Genomic DNA, 15370 nt, shown 5'->3' on the forward strand with positions numbered 1-15370 from the left:
AAACTGTGGCAACTAGTCGAACCAAGGGCTCACTTGGACTGATATTTGGTCATGTGACATCTGGCAGTTCCTACAAGTGATTCATAAAAACACTGCAGCATTCAAATTGTTCAGTAAGTAAAGAAGAAGGTGGTTTTGACCGGTTGACTGAGCGGTGCTGTGTTAAACTGCTGTCCAGAGTACAGCACCACCTTCCTCTGCTTACTTCATCTACTGTTGCTCCCACCGCAGACACGTCAAGCCAGTAAGCAGACTCGGCGCTCTCAGGTGGACAAAAGAAACCACACTACCAGAAAAAGCTGCAAGTTTACAACCTCATCAGCCGATTTACACCAGAGTGTGCGCTGCTAACAAGAATAATGTCAAATCTTTTGCTAGAAATTATAAGATATTGAAAGGTTTGGGCACCTTTTCCCCTGACCTGATTAATTGATTGTTAAGCCATGAGGCATTTAATAAACACAGCACCATGCATACTACAGCCCACTTATCCTATTGTTTAATGACTGGCACAGTAAGATTAATAAGAATTACTGCTCCTTGAGTTGTACATATTTGATCCATCTACATCTATCTGCTTTGAACTTTATTGCGCTGTTATTCCTCCTTAGAAGACGACAGAAGCATTTCACAGGATTGAACTTCCGTATCTTAGACTATATTAGAAGATATAATAAATCTCTTGACTGGTGGTGTAAATGAGCTTGCAGTTTCTCCTGCAATAACCCCCAAAATATTTCTACAACATGCATTATATGCTGCACACTCTTTAATCAAAATGATGAATGTATGTGAACTTCTAACCATAACTGTAGGTATATATAGAGAGAGATTTGTGATATATTGTGATCAGCATCAGCATTAATCCACAATAATCTACTGGGAGGTCTCACACGTCAGGGACCAAGAGGTCAGTGCTGACACACATAACAGCTGATTATAATCCTGCTTCATCCTGTGCGAGGTGCACCGGCTATGATAACATAAATGAAAACAATTGCACATTTATTTAGATTTTTCTTTATTTTAAATAAAGCTAAAGCTGGAGAAAATTAATAAATCCTGTATCTTCCTTTGCTGAATATAATCTGGGAGAATCTCTCTGTAAAGCTGCATCTACCTTTGCAAAATCAGATTAGGTAAAGGCCCAGTCATTCATTTAACTGTTGAAGTGCCATCACTTCCTTTTACATAATCGTTAAGGTTTCGTTTTAAATTGCGCAAAATGTTGAGCATCAGGGGAAAAGGCATTCGCTCAAAACCTCACATCTGTCTGTCATAACCTGGCAGGTATTATGTAAAAAGCACTAAGCCTGGGAACTGTTCACTGTACCAACCAGCTTACCACATGATGAAATGTAATGCTCGACTTAAGAGTCCTGAGTTTGTAATTTATTACACCAAATTTAATGTTCAGTATAATCTCTGTGCATTTAACGGGAATCACTCAGTCCACGCTTACATACCTCATAAATGACAGTAATGTGGCAGACATACAGATGGCCAATACAAGAAGCATATCACATTTATTTTTTATTTTTGTTTGTTTAATTTCTGCCTCTGTGTAAAATGAAGCCTGTTTAACGTGGCCTTTTAAATCTTCTGACTGTATGGGGCTGTAGTGGATATTGTGTAACACAGTCAAGACAAATTGTCCCTACATGAGTTTATCATGGTCATTACTGTGGATTTACATCACAATAATCCTGGAGTGCGGTTTCTTTTTAAGCTTTCATGTTTTAGTTTATGTGACTTTGTTTTATTATATTCTGGATTTGTCTACAAAAACATGATGATGTTACAGAGGGAATATTCGGGATCTCGGAAACATGGCTGACAAACATGGCTGTTAAATGAGCTGCAGAGTTGTTTGTACTCACAATACTGTAATGAACAACTGAGACCAGTATATATACTGCTTACCTGAGTATCAGTATAATTGAATGAGTTGAACATCAGATACATGCTGTGTCGCTAGGTTACAAACTGCTGTGTGCTGTTAGTTATATATTTTAGTTTCATACATTACAAGATTTACTGATGGCTAAATCAATTAAATAAGTTTGTATCATGGATTACTTTAGCCAGTGAAGCAATCTAGCCAACACTAGCCAACTAGCTAGTGATAACATTACCCACCAAGCTTCAGGAAACCTGGCAATTTGTAATATTAGCTGATGTTGAAGATTATGAATTAATTACATGACCTTATCCACTCAATACAGTATTCTGCTTTAACTTGAAATAACTTGTCCATGTTAGCAGCTCAGGGTTAGAAATGAGCCCCAAAACCAAAAACAAATCCCTCCAAAACATCAAAAGTTCTGTTGATGTCAGTGAGATTTATCCACTGTTTGGCCAGACGAGCTTCTTTAGATAAAACTCTCTTTCTTTCTAATGTTGGCTAATGTTAGTTTTTCAAGGGAAATTTTTCTACTTAACTGTAGGTCCAAAACATATGTGCTAACCCTGCAAAAAAGGCCATAGGGGCTCATATCGGGTAGGTGTAGGTGAACTGTGGGGCTACCATTTAGGGCCCCCCGTGAGGGAATTAATTATGTGGGCAGCCCAGCTGGTTTAGTTCATTTAGTCCATGCAGCCCCCATGATGATTTTTGTTTGTTTGTTTATTTGTTTTGTTTTTTTGTTTTGTTTTTTGGGGGGGGGCCTTACAGTGTTTTGGGAGATTGCAAATAAAGTCATCACTCACACATCCAAATCATCACACATCCAAATTCAGGTGTTCCAGTCACTTCCCTTGCCACTAGGCATGCAGACTGCTTCTACAAACATTAGTGAAAGAATGGGTCGCTCTGAGGAGCTCAGTGAATTCCAGCATGGTACCGTGATAGGATGCCACCTCCGTAACAAGTCCAGTTGTGAAATTTCCTCACTACTAAATATTCCACAGTCAGCTGTTAGTGGGATTATAACAAAGTGGAAGTGATTGGGAATGTCAGCAACTCAGTCATGAAGTGGTAGGCCACATAAAATCACAGAGCAGGGTCAGTGGATGCTGAGGGTCATAGTACACAGAGGTTGCATTAGCTCATGAACAGTATGTAGAGAGCTTCATGGAATGAGTTTCCACAGCTGAGCAGCTGCATCCAAGCCTTACATCACCAAGCTCAATGCAAAGAATCGGATGCAGTGATGTAAAGCACGCCACCGCTGAACTCTAGAGCAGTGGAGACGTGTTCTCTGTCTGGCCATCTGATGGATGAGTCTGGGTTTGGTGGTTCCCAGGAGAACGGTACTTGTCTGGCTGCATTGTGCCAAGTGTAAAGTTTGGTGGAGGGGGGGTTATGGTGTGGGGGTGTTTTTCAGGAGTTCCAGTGAAAGGAACTTTTAATGCTTCAGCTTACCAAGACATTTGGGACAATTTCATGCTCCCAACTTTGTGGGAACAGTTTGGGGGTGGCCCCTTCCTGTTCCAACATGACTGCACACCAGTGCACAAAGCAGGTCCATAAAACATGGATGAGCCAGTCTGGTGTGGAAGAACTTGACTGGCCTGCACAGAGTCCTGACCTCAACCTGATAGAACACCTTTGGGATGAATTAGAGCGGAGACTGTGAGCCAGGTCTTCTCATCCAACATCAGTGTCTGACCTCACAGATGTGCTTCTGGAAGAATGGTCAAAAATTCCCATAAACACTCCTAAACCTGTGGAAAGCCTTCCCAGAAGAGTTGAAGCTGTTATAGCTGCAAAAGGTCAGCCAACATCATATTAAAGCCTATGGATTAAGAATGAGATGTCACTCAAGTTCATACATGTGTGAAGGCAGACAAGCAAATACTTTTGGCAATAAGGTGTAGATGACAAATGCTTCCAAAGGGATGTTTAAGTTGAGCAAGTCTATTTGATACCTCTAACAACAGGTGAGGAAAATATGCAACTCAGCCGTGTGTGTCAGCTTTTAAAATATTTTGCCTACAGCTCAAAGCAAAGATGACGCATTGGTTAGTGAAACTCGAGCTGCAGAAAATTATGACAAGTTTAATGACAGTAAACTATAGACAAAAGCATCAGAGCAAGGGCAGCAGATGTTTCCTCCTACCATCTGTCTCCTTCAGATACTAAACTTCTAAGTAGTTTGTCTTCATTTGTGTGCTACATCAGCAGGCTGTTAGAAGAGATTTGCCCTGCTTACACACACACACACACACACGCACACACACTGAATGGATTTTCATATGAGACTGTCCACATTATGTCACGGGTCACCAACTGTAAAAAGGGACTTGATCTTGTGCCTGTGGCTGCAATTACTTTGCAAATGCAAAAAACTCAGCCGTGTTCTGGATTATAATCTAAGCTCGTTGTAATCTCTGCTTTTTACTAATATGTTCAAAGGAAGTCTGGACTATAATTTGCCATTTGTAATGGATAATGTTGCAGGCAAAGCTTTGTAGAAGGGGAGGAGCGATAAGGCTGGAGTGGCATCACAGAAGGGACAGTTCAAAGAGTTCAAATGAAGGAAAACAAAGACTACCATGGGTTTCTATTGTCTCTGTGGGAGTGCAGAAGATGAACCCTTTCATCAAGGTGGCAGCATATCAGAAGAGCTGGCAGAGAGATGTACACATTTCTCACCCAAGGAGCCCCAAATGCAACAAGATTATGAAGATTTGATATATCCGCTGGGAGGCGAAACACGGTGGCTACATATCAAAAGCCAGGATTAGTTGCCTTTTCATTTCATCTCCTCTGGCCTTGCCTCGACCATGAGGCTAGAGCGCGGGCGGCGGGCTTCTCTGGCGCTCACCCTCAACTTTGTGGCGTTTGCTTTTGCCTTATCCGCGGTGACCACCAGCTACTGGTGCGAGGGGACAAGGAAGGTGGCTAAACCCTTCTGCACAGGCCCGCCGGTGAAGAACAAGGAGTGGTACTGCATCCGCTTCAACAGCACCAACCTCAACGACAGCCGCATGGTACAGTACATCTTTGAAACGGGGGAGGAGAAGTTTCTGATGAGGAAGTTCCACACGGGGATATTCCTCTCCTGCGAGCAGGCGGTCGACATGAATGGTAAGATGACCCTAAGCTCTTCAGCCCTTTAGCTTCGGGGCTGGGCTTGGTGTTTCAGCTGCAGGCGTTCGAAAACAGGAAGCGCCGATGGAGGAAGCAGCTTATAAATGTCAACCTAGTTACTGGAATTGTACCATCTGGAGACAGTCTTTAGAGTCGTTTAAGGTTGAAAGTGTGCTTTGGCACCCAAACAAGCTGAAGTACTTATATTTCCTATATTCATCAGCTGTTTTTAATGGAGGGAAATGCGTGATTATGAACAAAGTTTGGCTGGTATTTTAGGCTCCTGGCACCTTTCACTTTGATAAAATACCCAGATGTTAAGATTTCTACCTGAGTTTATGCCGGGGGAGTAAGCCACGCCGGGAGGGGGGAGGGGGGGGCGTACCACACAAGGAAAATGAAAAAGAGAAAGTACAGATTAGGATTAATGCTATGACATGCTGCATGCAGGTACTGCAAAAAGGTCCTTCATGTTGCATCAGAGCTACAGCTTTCCACAAGGTCAAAGCTAAATCTTATCAAACAGGACATAAAACCTAATTACAGACCTGTACATGCTTTCTATGGGAGTCATACTGGCAGATAAGCAGCAATCTGGTTGGCATGGAGGACGTAAAAGCACAGGGGCTGTAACATAGAAATAAATTTCCCTATGAAATTTTAAGCATCGCATAGAAGAGCACTTTCACAGCCTAAGAAAGTTTAACTTTCACAGTGCAAAATAAACAGAGTGCATATTTTTCAAGCTACCAGATTAGAACCATCTCTGTTGCATGCAAGCCTCCCCAGTTGGTTTCATAAGCTCTGGTGATGAGTTTGAGTAAAATACATTTTTATGAGGATTTGCTTGCAACAAAGCAATAAACTGGCTACTGACTTCCACCAAAATGATCAGAGCACAAGCGCCAGTTCCTCAGGAGATCCCAAGGTGCTATTTTTGGTACTAATAATGCACTTAATTATTCATTATTAACAAATTTGAACAGCAGATTAACCAAATAACCATGAAAGTGAGATTTGGTTACAGGCATACATAAAAACTTTGCAGTGAATAATGTCAGCGTGCAGAAATGATGCTTGGGGGATTGCGGCTTTTAAGGAAACGCAGATGTTTCCATGATTTGTCCCAGTTTGGAGTCTTTTCATCCGAGAAACTTAGATTTAATTTTCTTGATTTTCAGGGTTTGACTGTCGAGACTTCTCAGAGATTGCACCTGAAAATGAAAGAGGTTGGTGAAATTGTGACATTTTTAACCGTCTTTTGGTTTCTTTGAGTTTTCATGGAAGAGAGGCTGCTCAGGCTGCTGAAAACATAATCCGAAAGGACACTGAGATATTTACCTCACGTTTGCATGAGGAAAATATACACTGTATATAAAAGATGGACATGGCCACCATAATGTCAACCATTAGTTCATTAAGTCCTTAAGTCATCATGTCATCATCTCAGTACATTGAATTGAATAAATTCAATTCAATTTTATACAGAGAGCTCCAAATCACAACAAACAGTCACCTTAAGGTGCTTTATACTGTAAGGTAAAGACCCTACAATAATTACAGAGAAAAACCAACAGTCAAAAACAATCTCAATCATATTTGATGTATTTTTCACTTTCTACCAGTTTAACCCACAGCCCAGACCTCCTCCTGAGCCTCGGCCGCAGCTCAAGAGGAGGAAGTTCAGACATACAAAGCACTCAAGCTTCACAACTAAAGTTTAGACCAACTTATGGATACAAAACATTACAGCCTAAGCAGCCTCTCTTCCATTTTCAAAAAATTTCAAACACGCTTTGTCTCTAAACCAGTGAGTCTCAAATCGAGGCCTCGTGGCCAAATGTCCTGCAGGTTTTAGATGTGTCCCTGATCCAACACATCTGAATCAAATATAGAAGTCATTAGCAGGAGGAGAACTTGACTGCATACTGAGGAGGTAATTCAGCCATTTGATTCAGGTGTGTTGGATCAGAGACACATCTAAAATCTGCAGGACACTGGACCATGCAGCCTGGATTTAAGAATCACTGCTCTAAACCAAGATGCAGTCTTCCATTTACGTGTGATGTGAGTGCCTAAACATGATGTAGTGTAGTTCTACTATTTCTAATAATGCTAAGAAACCTAATGCAGTTCCCTTCACAGGGTTGGGAAACACTTTAGTAACCAGGGGCTTCAAACTGCACTCACATCAGGAAATCTTACCTTTATAAGTCTTGCATGTAAGGAACAGCTAGAATTAGCAGCTGCTGTCCTGATTTTATAAATCTACTCAGTCTAGACAATCTGATTCAGATCTCCAGACATAAAATGAGCAGACCTCTTGTACATGCATGTGTGCCTTTAAACAAGTGGGATTATGCATCCTCCTTCCCTCCCTTCCTCTGTTTTTTTTTTTTTTTTTCTGTATTCCCAGGAGTGCTGTGGCTGTGTATCGTGGCGGAGACCCTGTACCTCACCCTGCTCTCCATGGGTGGGGCTCTGATGATTCTGGAGCAGTGCCCCTGCTTTAGTGTCATGAACAAGCTGAAGCTCAGTGCCTTCGCTGCCATGTGCACTGCCCTGTCAGGTAACACTGTAAAATCAGCTCCAGTGCAGGCTATAAAAGCATTCATGTTCCAAACTTAAGCCTTTCTAAATTATTTATGCCTCTTTTCTTTTAATTTACCTTTAAACATTTGGCTTTTTCATTACTTTTTGTATGGTTTTGTATGAACTGGATGCAGGTAGGATATGTTTATTAATGCCAGCAGTTTTAATACAGTCGCTCATAAGAGGAGTTATAGCTGCTGACTGCTTAAATCAACTTTATCCTAAACCCTTGATTAAATCTTTAGATGCTAAATAGGGGTAGGCTTGAAGTAAAGAGCCTTTAAAATCCAAAGTAAACATGGAGATGAATTATAGGTGAAGCTCGTGTAGCAGTAAATAAAAGCAGCAAGCAGGTCACGGTGGCTGGACGAGGTGAGGCTGACAGTGAGCAAACACTTGGAGCAGCTAACTGCTCTGCGTCCACTTGCTGCCTTGGAGGATTTGCTGGTTTGTGGACTAATCGGATTGGAGCCGGGGGCTGTAGTTTTGGGAGGAACTCCCTCCCACCCTCTCAACTCCCCCCATCCCCTGACTCCCATTGCCCCTCCCCACTGTTATGAGTTAATCCCAAGAAAGCAGCTGTGAAGAGGCAGACTGCTGGATGAGGGAGAGCCCGGATCAGGCAGGCCAGTTCACCTCACCCAGAGTCACTTAGAATTTCACATATACATTTTAAAGTGATGTTTCAGGCTTCAGTGGCCAGTACAGTAGTAATAATAATGTATCAGCGGTTTTTCCACTGAGAAACGAGGATGCATCCAAATCAGGGTTTTTTTTTTTTAATATGATATCTAACACTGGAGAAAAACCATTTGATTTTTAAGTTATAAAGCCTAAAGATTTATATAGACTGAAAAAAAGGTATAGTGTGGAAAATCTCACCACTAGATGTCAGTAGATCACATTCAACTGAGTTCTGTTTTCTTACCCCTCCCCATTCAAGTGCATAATCCTAGCTATGGGAAGACAAACAGCTTTTTCTTTTTTCAGGTTAGCATCAACTGTTCTTTCAAATAAAGAGGTTAATGTTGAAAAATACAAAATAATCTACTACTAGTGAAGCTAGCTGTAGCCTTATGCCAGTGACTGTGCTTTTAGCCAGCCAAGAGAGATCAAAAATAGTACATTTAGCTCATCTCATTAGAGCAGAAAGCAGTCAACCTCTGTGCCACTTTTCAAATCCTTCTCGCTCTGCTACTCCTTCCATTTGGAAAGGTTGCTGTGCCAATATTTACTCTCACTTTATTCTGATGCCGGTCACGTTGTCTTTTTCCTTTTTGTTTTCCCTTCTTTGGTGAAGGGGACCCCCTCTCAGGCAGTTAAACATAGATATGATCCTATTTTGAGTCTGAAGATATAGGCATGAATGTAAAGTTCCGTCCATTCATCCATTCACTTCTGCTTATCCTGTTCAGGGTTGGGGGGGGGGGCTGGGCCTACCCTGGACAGGTCGCCAGCCTGTTGCAGGGCCCACACAGAGAGACAGACAACCATTCACACTCACATTCACACATATGGGCAATTTAGAATCACTAATTAACCTAACCCCACTAACTCCATGTCTTTGAAATTTAAAGTTGCCTCTACAAAATCTGTTGACTTCTGCCTTTGGCATCCTTCATATGTTGTAAGTCTCCAGCCACAAACTTTAAACGCGATTAGGAGGAACAGAAGCTCAATCTGAGTCGCTGTATTCAAGATGGCAAAGTAACAAGGTGGCCTCCACAAACTGGCACCCAATCCTATGGATTTTTAATGGGTTGATTTTAAGTTTATGAAAATGAATTAGTTTGTTGAAAGACATAATTACATACTAATCAATGAATATTTATGAGTACAATATCCTTTTTGTTTCTCTTAAATAACCTAAAAAATGACTAACTGCACCTTTAACATTAGATATATAAAAAAATAACATTAGTACAAAAAGTAACATAAAACAAAAAAATTAGCTTATAAAAAATGTATTATGTAACATTTAAAACAGCTAATTTGTTATGCTAACACTACATTAGCATTAAAAAGATTAACACTAGTGTAAAAAAATTGCTCTTAAAAAAAGTTAGCATAGAAAACAACTCCATCCATCCAATCATTCTATATTAGCAGAAAGAAAATTTAATCTTAGCATAAAAAAATGAACTTGGCATTAAAAAGTAAAACTAGTGTTTAAAAATTAAGGTGTCAGAGAAAAATAAAAACATTAGCTCCTTTTGACTGCGCCACCCTGCAGGTTTGATTTGGCAGATTTTCACACCCTTCCTGACGCAGCTCCAAAGGGATTTCTGTCTTCTCCAAAGATCAAATTGAGGATCTTTCTTTTGTTTGGCCAAAGTGTAAACCAGTACCCTGTGGGGCCACTAAAACAAGCAAATGTTAATATAAAAATGGGGGGAAAGGCAGCTTTTCACTCCTGACTGTGTAAATAAAGTGTAAACTCTATGTAAACCTTTTCATTTTTGTCTTTTTTTGTGGTTTAAATGAACAATCACTTGTTGACTTGGTGTCTTTTTTTTATCTTTTTGCCTTCTCAGGCCTTTGTGGGATGGTGGCCCACATGATGTTTACCACCATATTCCAGCTGGCTGTTGCCACCGGGCCAGAGGACTGGAGGCCCAAAACATGGGACTACAGCTGGTCTTACATGTAAGCACTTTTAACATTTCAGTGTCTTCATCTGTGGTTGTCTTGACATTTTTAGTCACTGGATTGAGCAGTCTCTGTGTCCTCCATAGTAGAGGGTGACTGTGCCTCCACCTAAACACAAACATGAGGATACTCAGGGGTTACAGTGGGATTCAGAAGGTGGAGGAACCCTAAGATCAGCTGTAGTGGCTCTGCATGGGGAGAAGAATCACAGCTTTCTATTGTGAGCTGCAGTAAATGATGTTGGTGTGCAGGCTGTGATCAGCTGACCTGCTGCTGCTGCTCTGAGGTTTACTGCTCTGTGTGGATGAACTGAACTCACAAAGATGTAACCCAGTATTTCACAGCTATCTGAGCTGATCTCCATCCCCTACACTGACAGCATACAGGCTGTAGAAATGTTGGATTCAGTGAATGAATCTCAGCATCAGCAGCTTTGATTCAAACTCATCTCTGCTGCACTGATGTAACCTGTAACTCTGACCATGAACACAGCCTCTGTGCACCAACACAGAGCTTTACTGTAAATACAGTACAACAAGCTGACCTGTTTATTACACACTAAACTGCAGTATTTTCATACACTCTTTGAATTACACAAAGTCAGCATACTTCAGTTTATTTTCCAGTCCTTACCTTTAAATCTAACCTCTCTCCTTCCTCTCCTGTCCTCTTTCTTACACCTTTCTCCATCAGAGTGAACTTCTCTCCCTTTTGTCTCCCTGGAAATACAGCAGCCCTTCTTTTAGCTAGCAGACACACTGTCTGACAAACTGCACACACTTTGTGTGTTTGCTGATATTTGGTGAGCATTTCGAAACGTTGCATTTACCTGCCACATGTTACTCCCTTTATGCTCACTTCTCTTCAGTGGTGCTAGTTAAGCTGTTTCCGCACAACTTACGGACTCAGTCTGGCCCACTGTAAGTCCTGATTATAGAGCTATAAATGATACATTATATGGGTTTGCATATTTAATCCCTTTGTATGCGATAAATCCCGTGGTGGAGGATACGCCAGTACAATTGTTTCTTAAGTGTTATTATTCCTCCGTTTAGGCTCAGATTGTTTGATGTTTGACGGAAATGCAAACTTCTCCCTGACGTGTTAAAAAATAACGAGTCTGTTTTGAAAATGTAAGAAGTAGAAAGTACAGATACTTGTGTAAAAGTGTAGGGAGTAAAATTGAAAGGTAGACATAAAAATAAACACTCAAAGCACAGATACCTGAAAATTGTACTCAACGAAGTATTTGTACTTTGTTACTTCCCACCTCTGCAGAAAATAGACCCCTTTTCAATTCTGTGTTTCAGGATATAATAAAAATTCATCTGACCCACTCTTCTTTACAGCGGTACTTCAATAGTAGTTTGCGGGCATTCATTTATGTACAGCTCTCTTAAGGTCCCACCACAGCCTTTCAGTCAGGTTGAGTTGGTCCATCACAACAGTTTGATTCTTTTCTCTTTCAGTCATTCTGTTGCAGATTTGCTGCTGTGCTCCAGATCACTGTCCTGTTGAACCAATCTGGTCTAACCTTTAGCTGTCGGGCAGGTGGCCTCACATTTAATTCTAGAAAACTTGGTATACAGAGGAGTTCATGGCCCACTCAATGACTGTGATGTGTTCAGGTCCTATGCCTGCAAAATAAGCCCATATCATTCCCCATCCACCACCTGCTGACAGTTGGTATGAGGTGTTTGTGCTGATATGCTGTTTGGTTTTCTCCAAATGTGGTGCTGTGCATTACGGCCAAGCATCTCCTCTTGGTTTTGTCAGTTCAAAAGACAAAACGTTGTTCAAAAAGTCTTGCAGCTTGTATATATGCGAATTTGCAAACCTAAGCTGTGCTGCCATGTTTTTTTAGACAGAAGAGGCTTTCTTCTGACAACCCTTTCAAAAAAGCCATGCTTGTTTAGTCTTTTTCTAATTGTACTGTCTTGGACTTTAACATTTAGCATGCTAACTGAGGCCTGTAGCGTCTGAGATGTAGCTCAGCTGGGGTTTTTTTGCAGTTTCTCTGACCACTGTTCAGTCTGACCTTGGGGTGAGTTTGCTGAGACGTCCACTTCTGGGAAGACTGTGGCTGTGTGTTAACACACACCTGAATGCAGAAGACCAGCAAATTGCTAAAACCTCTGTTTTTTATAGTGGTGCTGACACTAAGCATCTACATGTGAAGAATTCTGTTGCCACAGTGTTCAGTGTTGCATACCTGCCCAAAAATCAGGGAAGCTTACTTTAGTTTTGTTGTTTGTTATTTTCCGTCATCTTTGTTGACAGATGGGTTGATACTGTATAAAGTGTGTGGATGCATGTATTCTGGTTATTCATAATAAAGTCTGAGGCTCACAAAACTTGAGTTTCCCAGGAGAAACAACAAAACAGGTGATCTTAAAAAAAACTTGGGTAAAACTGTAGTGTTGGTAATTATGGCGTTGGGTCATGTAACTCTAAAAGTAACTTGTCGGATCCATCTCTTGCTTGTCACATCTGGTTTTAAAACACAAAGATTGTGAAAATTCTCAGTTCAAGACTTTATAATGGGTCATCACTAAACACTAGATGGCACAAACTAATGCAAATATTTCCACAGTGTAAAGGCCATCCTCTCGGCCATTGAGCTAGACTATCACAAGGTCTGGATATAGCTACAACCAAGGAGTTGGAAGTGAATATGGTTACATTTTACCAGTACTCTGTTGGCAAAAGAAAAAATAACAATATTTTATTGCGTACTCACTGCTGGTACATCATGGCACAGATGCTAAAGAATCAGAATCAGAAGAATTTTATTGTCATTATATGTCAAACGTATAACAAACATAATATATAACGAAATTAAGGATACTTTGTATGTGTCTCAGACAAAACATATAAACATAATCCTTACGGATCCACTCAATTACTTGACTAGACGACTAATCGTTGCTATAGTTACTAGTTGTACCAGACGTACTAGTCAGTTAGCCTAATTATTAAGGTTTTAATCAACCCAGTGCTGGTAAATGTTTTTCCTAAATGTTATGCAGCCATCTGCCACCAGATGGAGCTGCAGCCCTAAAATCATTATAGAAAAATGCCATAACGTAAGCACACCTCCAAAGAAACACCCTTCCTTCCCTGCATCCCCAGTTTATACAAAGAAGTGAAAAAACTAGCGGGACAAATGTGTTTGCCCCTTAAAAACACTAAAAGTAGGAACCAGGAGGGCAAAAGTGCCAGCATTTTATGTTTCTGTCGGCCGACACTGCATGTCCATGACCGAAAGGTATCTGACACATGCAATGCACCTACACAGGTATAAACACAGCAACAACATCGGCCACTTACATCATAGCTGAAGTCTGAATCCGGGGTAAAGTGGAGGAGGAGGCTGGGCTCCACTGATGCCGCCCCGGATAGAGGAAGAAAATGGATGGATGTCTATTGTATTGTTTTTAGCAATACAATAGACGTGTCATGAATTGTAGAGTAACGAGCATCATTGATAATGCGCAGCATAATGTGCCACACTTTTAAGTCACAATTTATTTGTTTTTCGGATGTTATTTTCTCATATTCAGTGATGCGTAAACATCATATGCTGTAATGCGTTTTGATGTATTCATTTATTAATATTATATCAATATTATATTTATCAATTGATTTTATGTTTTTATTCTTCGTTGTTTGAAGTATAACATGCAGTGTGTTCATAATGCACAATGTTCGGTGCCGCACAGTTAAGCACCATTTAAAGTGCAATTCATCATAGAACGTGATTTATGTTTCAAATGTCTTTGTTTAGACAGCTTTGAGTGTTTCTTAGTTTTAGACTAGTCAGTTAGTCTAATTTTTTTTTCTGTTTATTTGTCCATAAATTAGTCACCAGGAACATCCCTAATAATCATGGTTCTGTCAACAGTACATCGATATTTAGGGTGGCTGTGGCTCAGGCAGTAGCATAGTAGAGTATCCTTGGACAAGATAGTGAACCCCGAGGTGCTCCCAAAGCATTCATCGACATGTGACTGTGTGTGACTGTTAGATAGAATGTGCTGCTATGAATATGGGTGCTGGAGACGTGCTCTGAGTGCTCATTTAGAGTAGAAAAGCACTATATGAGAACCAGTCCCTTTACCATATCGTAGATATAACACCATAGCTGCTGTTTTCTCACCTTTTGTTGATAGTTCCACATATTTTTTAAAAGGTTTTATTTTTTTAAGGATTTTTGAACCTTTGTGAAGCAAAACTGTTCCAATCCATGCTCATTGTTAGGCTTCTTACATCTTCAGCTCAATGAGTAGGCTAATGCTCTTCTCAATTCTCTTCTCAGATTGGCATGGGGCTCTTTTGGCACCTGCATGGGCTCTGCTGTGACGGCACTGAACCGGTACACAAAGACAATCATCGAGTTTAAATATAAACGGCGGAACATCGAGAAGAGCCTGATGATAAAGCAGAACATGATGGGGATGGACATGCCTGAGCAGATGTGGGACATGTACCTGACTGCTGGGCCGGCTGATGCCGAGACACCGCTAGAACTGCCGGTCAACGGCCACAAACCGTCCACAGGAACGGCGTATGAGGTCGAAATGGACAATGTACCAGAACAACAAGGAGAGGCGTACTGTTAAAGATGGAACTGTTTCTGGGGTTGATTTCTTGGACCTACACTAACTCTTGTTCTTGAATTTAAATATTTACTTCAGGATTTCTTTTTTTTTTTTTTTGGCACAGTATATTTTGTTTCTTACCATATGTCAGATATCTGTCTGGTTCATTTAAGAGGCAGGGAAGGTGAAAAGGACTATAATTCACACTAAACCAGATGTCCATGCTACTGATGAAAGACATTTTTATATCTGCTTCAATTTCTGCTGAAACAACCTGCTTCATTTAGGTCACATCAAACTGTCCTCTGCTGAACGAGGCTCAGTGATCTGCTTAGTGAGAAGAACAGACAATTGCCTCATTCTGTACCGTCAGGGATGTACCAGTGAATCACTGAAGGTCCGCAGGTCTGCCTGCACAGGCTAGACTCTTTTTGAAGTGTCTGGGATCACCTACTGTAATGCTGGAATGTCAAACAGCAACAAAGACATACAA

General features: G+C 40.9%; 1 protein-coding gene across 1 annotated transcript; it reads left to right on the top strand.

The window, feature by feature from the left end:
* The first annotated feature begins 4728 nt into the window (after positions 1-4728).
* Positions 4729-15009, top strand: LOC115784580 (germ cell-specific gene 1-like protein). Its single transcript, XM_030735862.1, has 5 exons — positions 4729-5032; positions 6217-6264; positions 7452-7604; positions 10162-10273; positions 14595-15009. The coding sequence occupies exons 1-5, from the start codon at positions 4729-4731 to the stop codon at positions 14896-14898; spliced, it is 921 nt and encodes a 306-aa protein (XP_030591722.1). The 3' UTR covers positions 14899-15009.
* The last annotated feature ends 361 nt before the right edge of the window (positions 15010-15370 follow it).

Source organism: Archocentrus centrarchus, chromosome 8 (genome assembly GCF_007364275.1).
Source record: "Archocentrus centrarchus isolate MPI-CPG fArcCen1 chromosome 8, fArcCen1, whole genome shotgun sequence".
Lineage (NCBI taxonomy): Eukaryota > Metazoa > Chordata > Actinopteri > Cichliformes > Cichlidae > Archocentrus > Archocentrus centrarchus.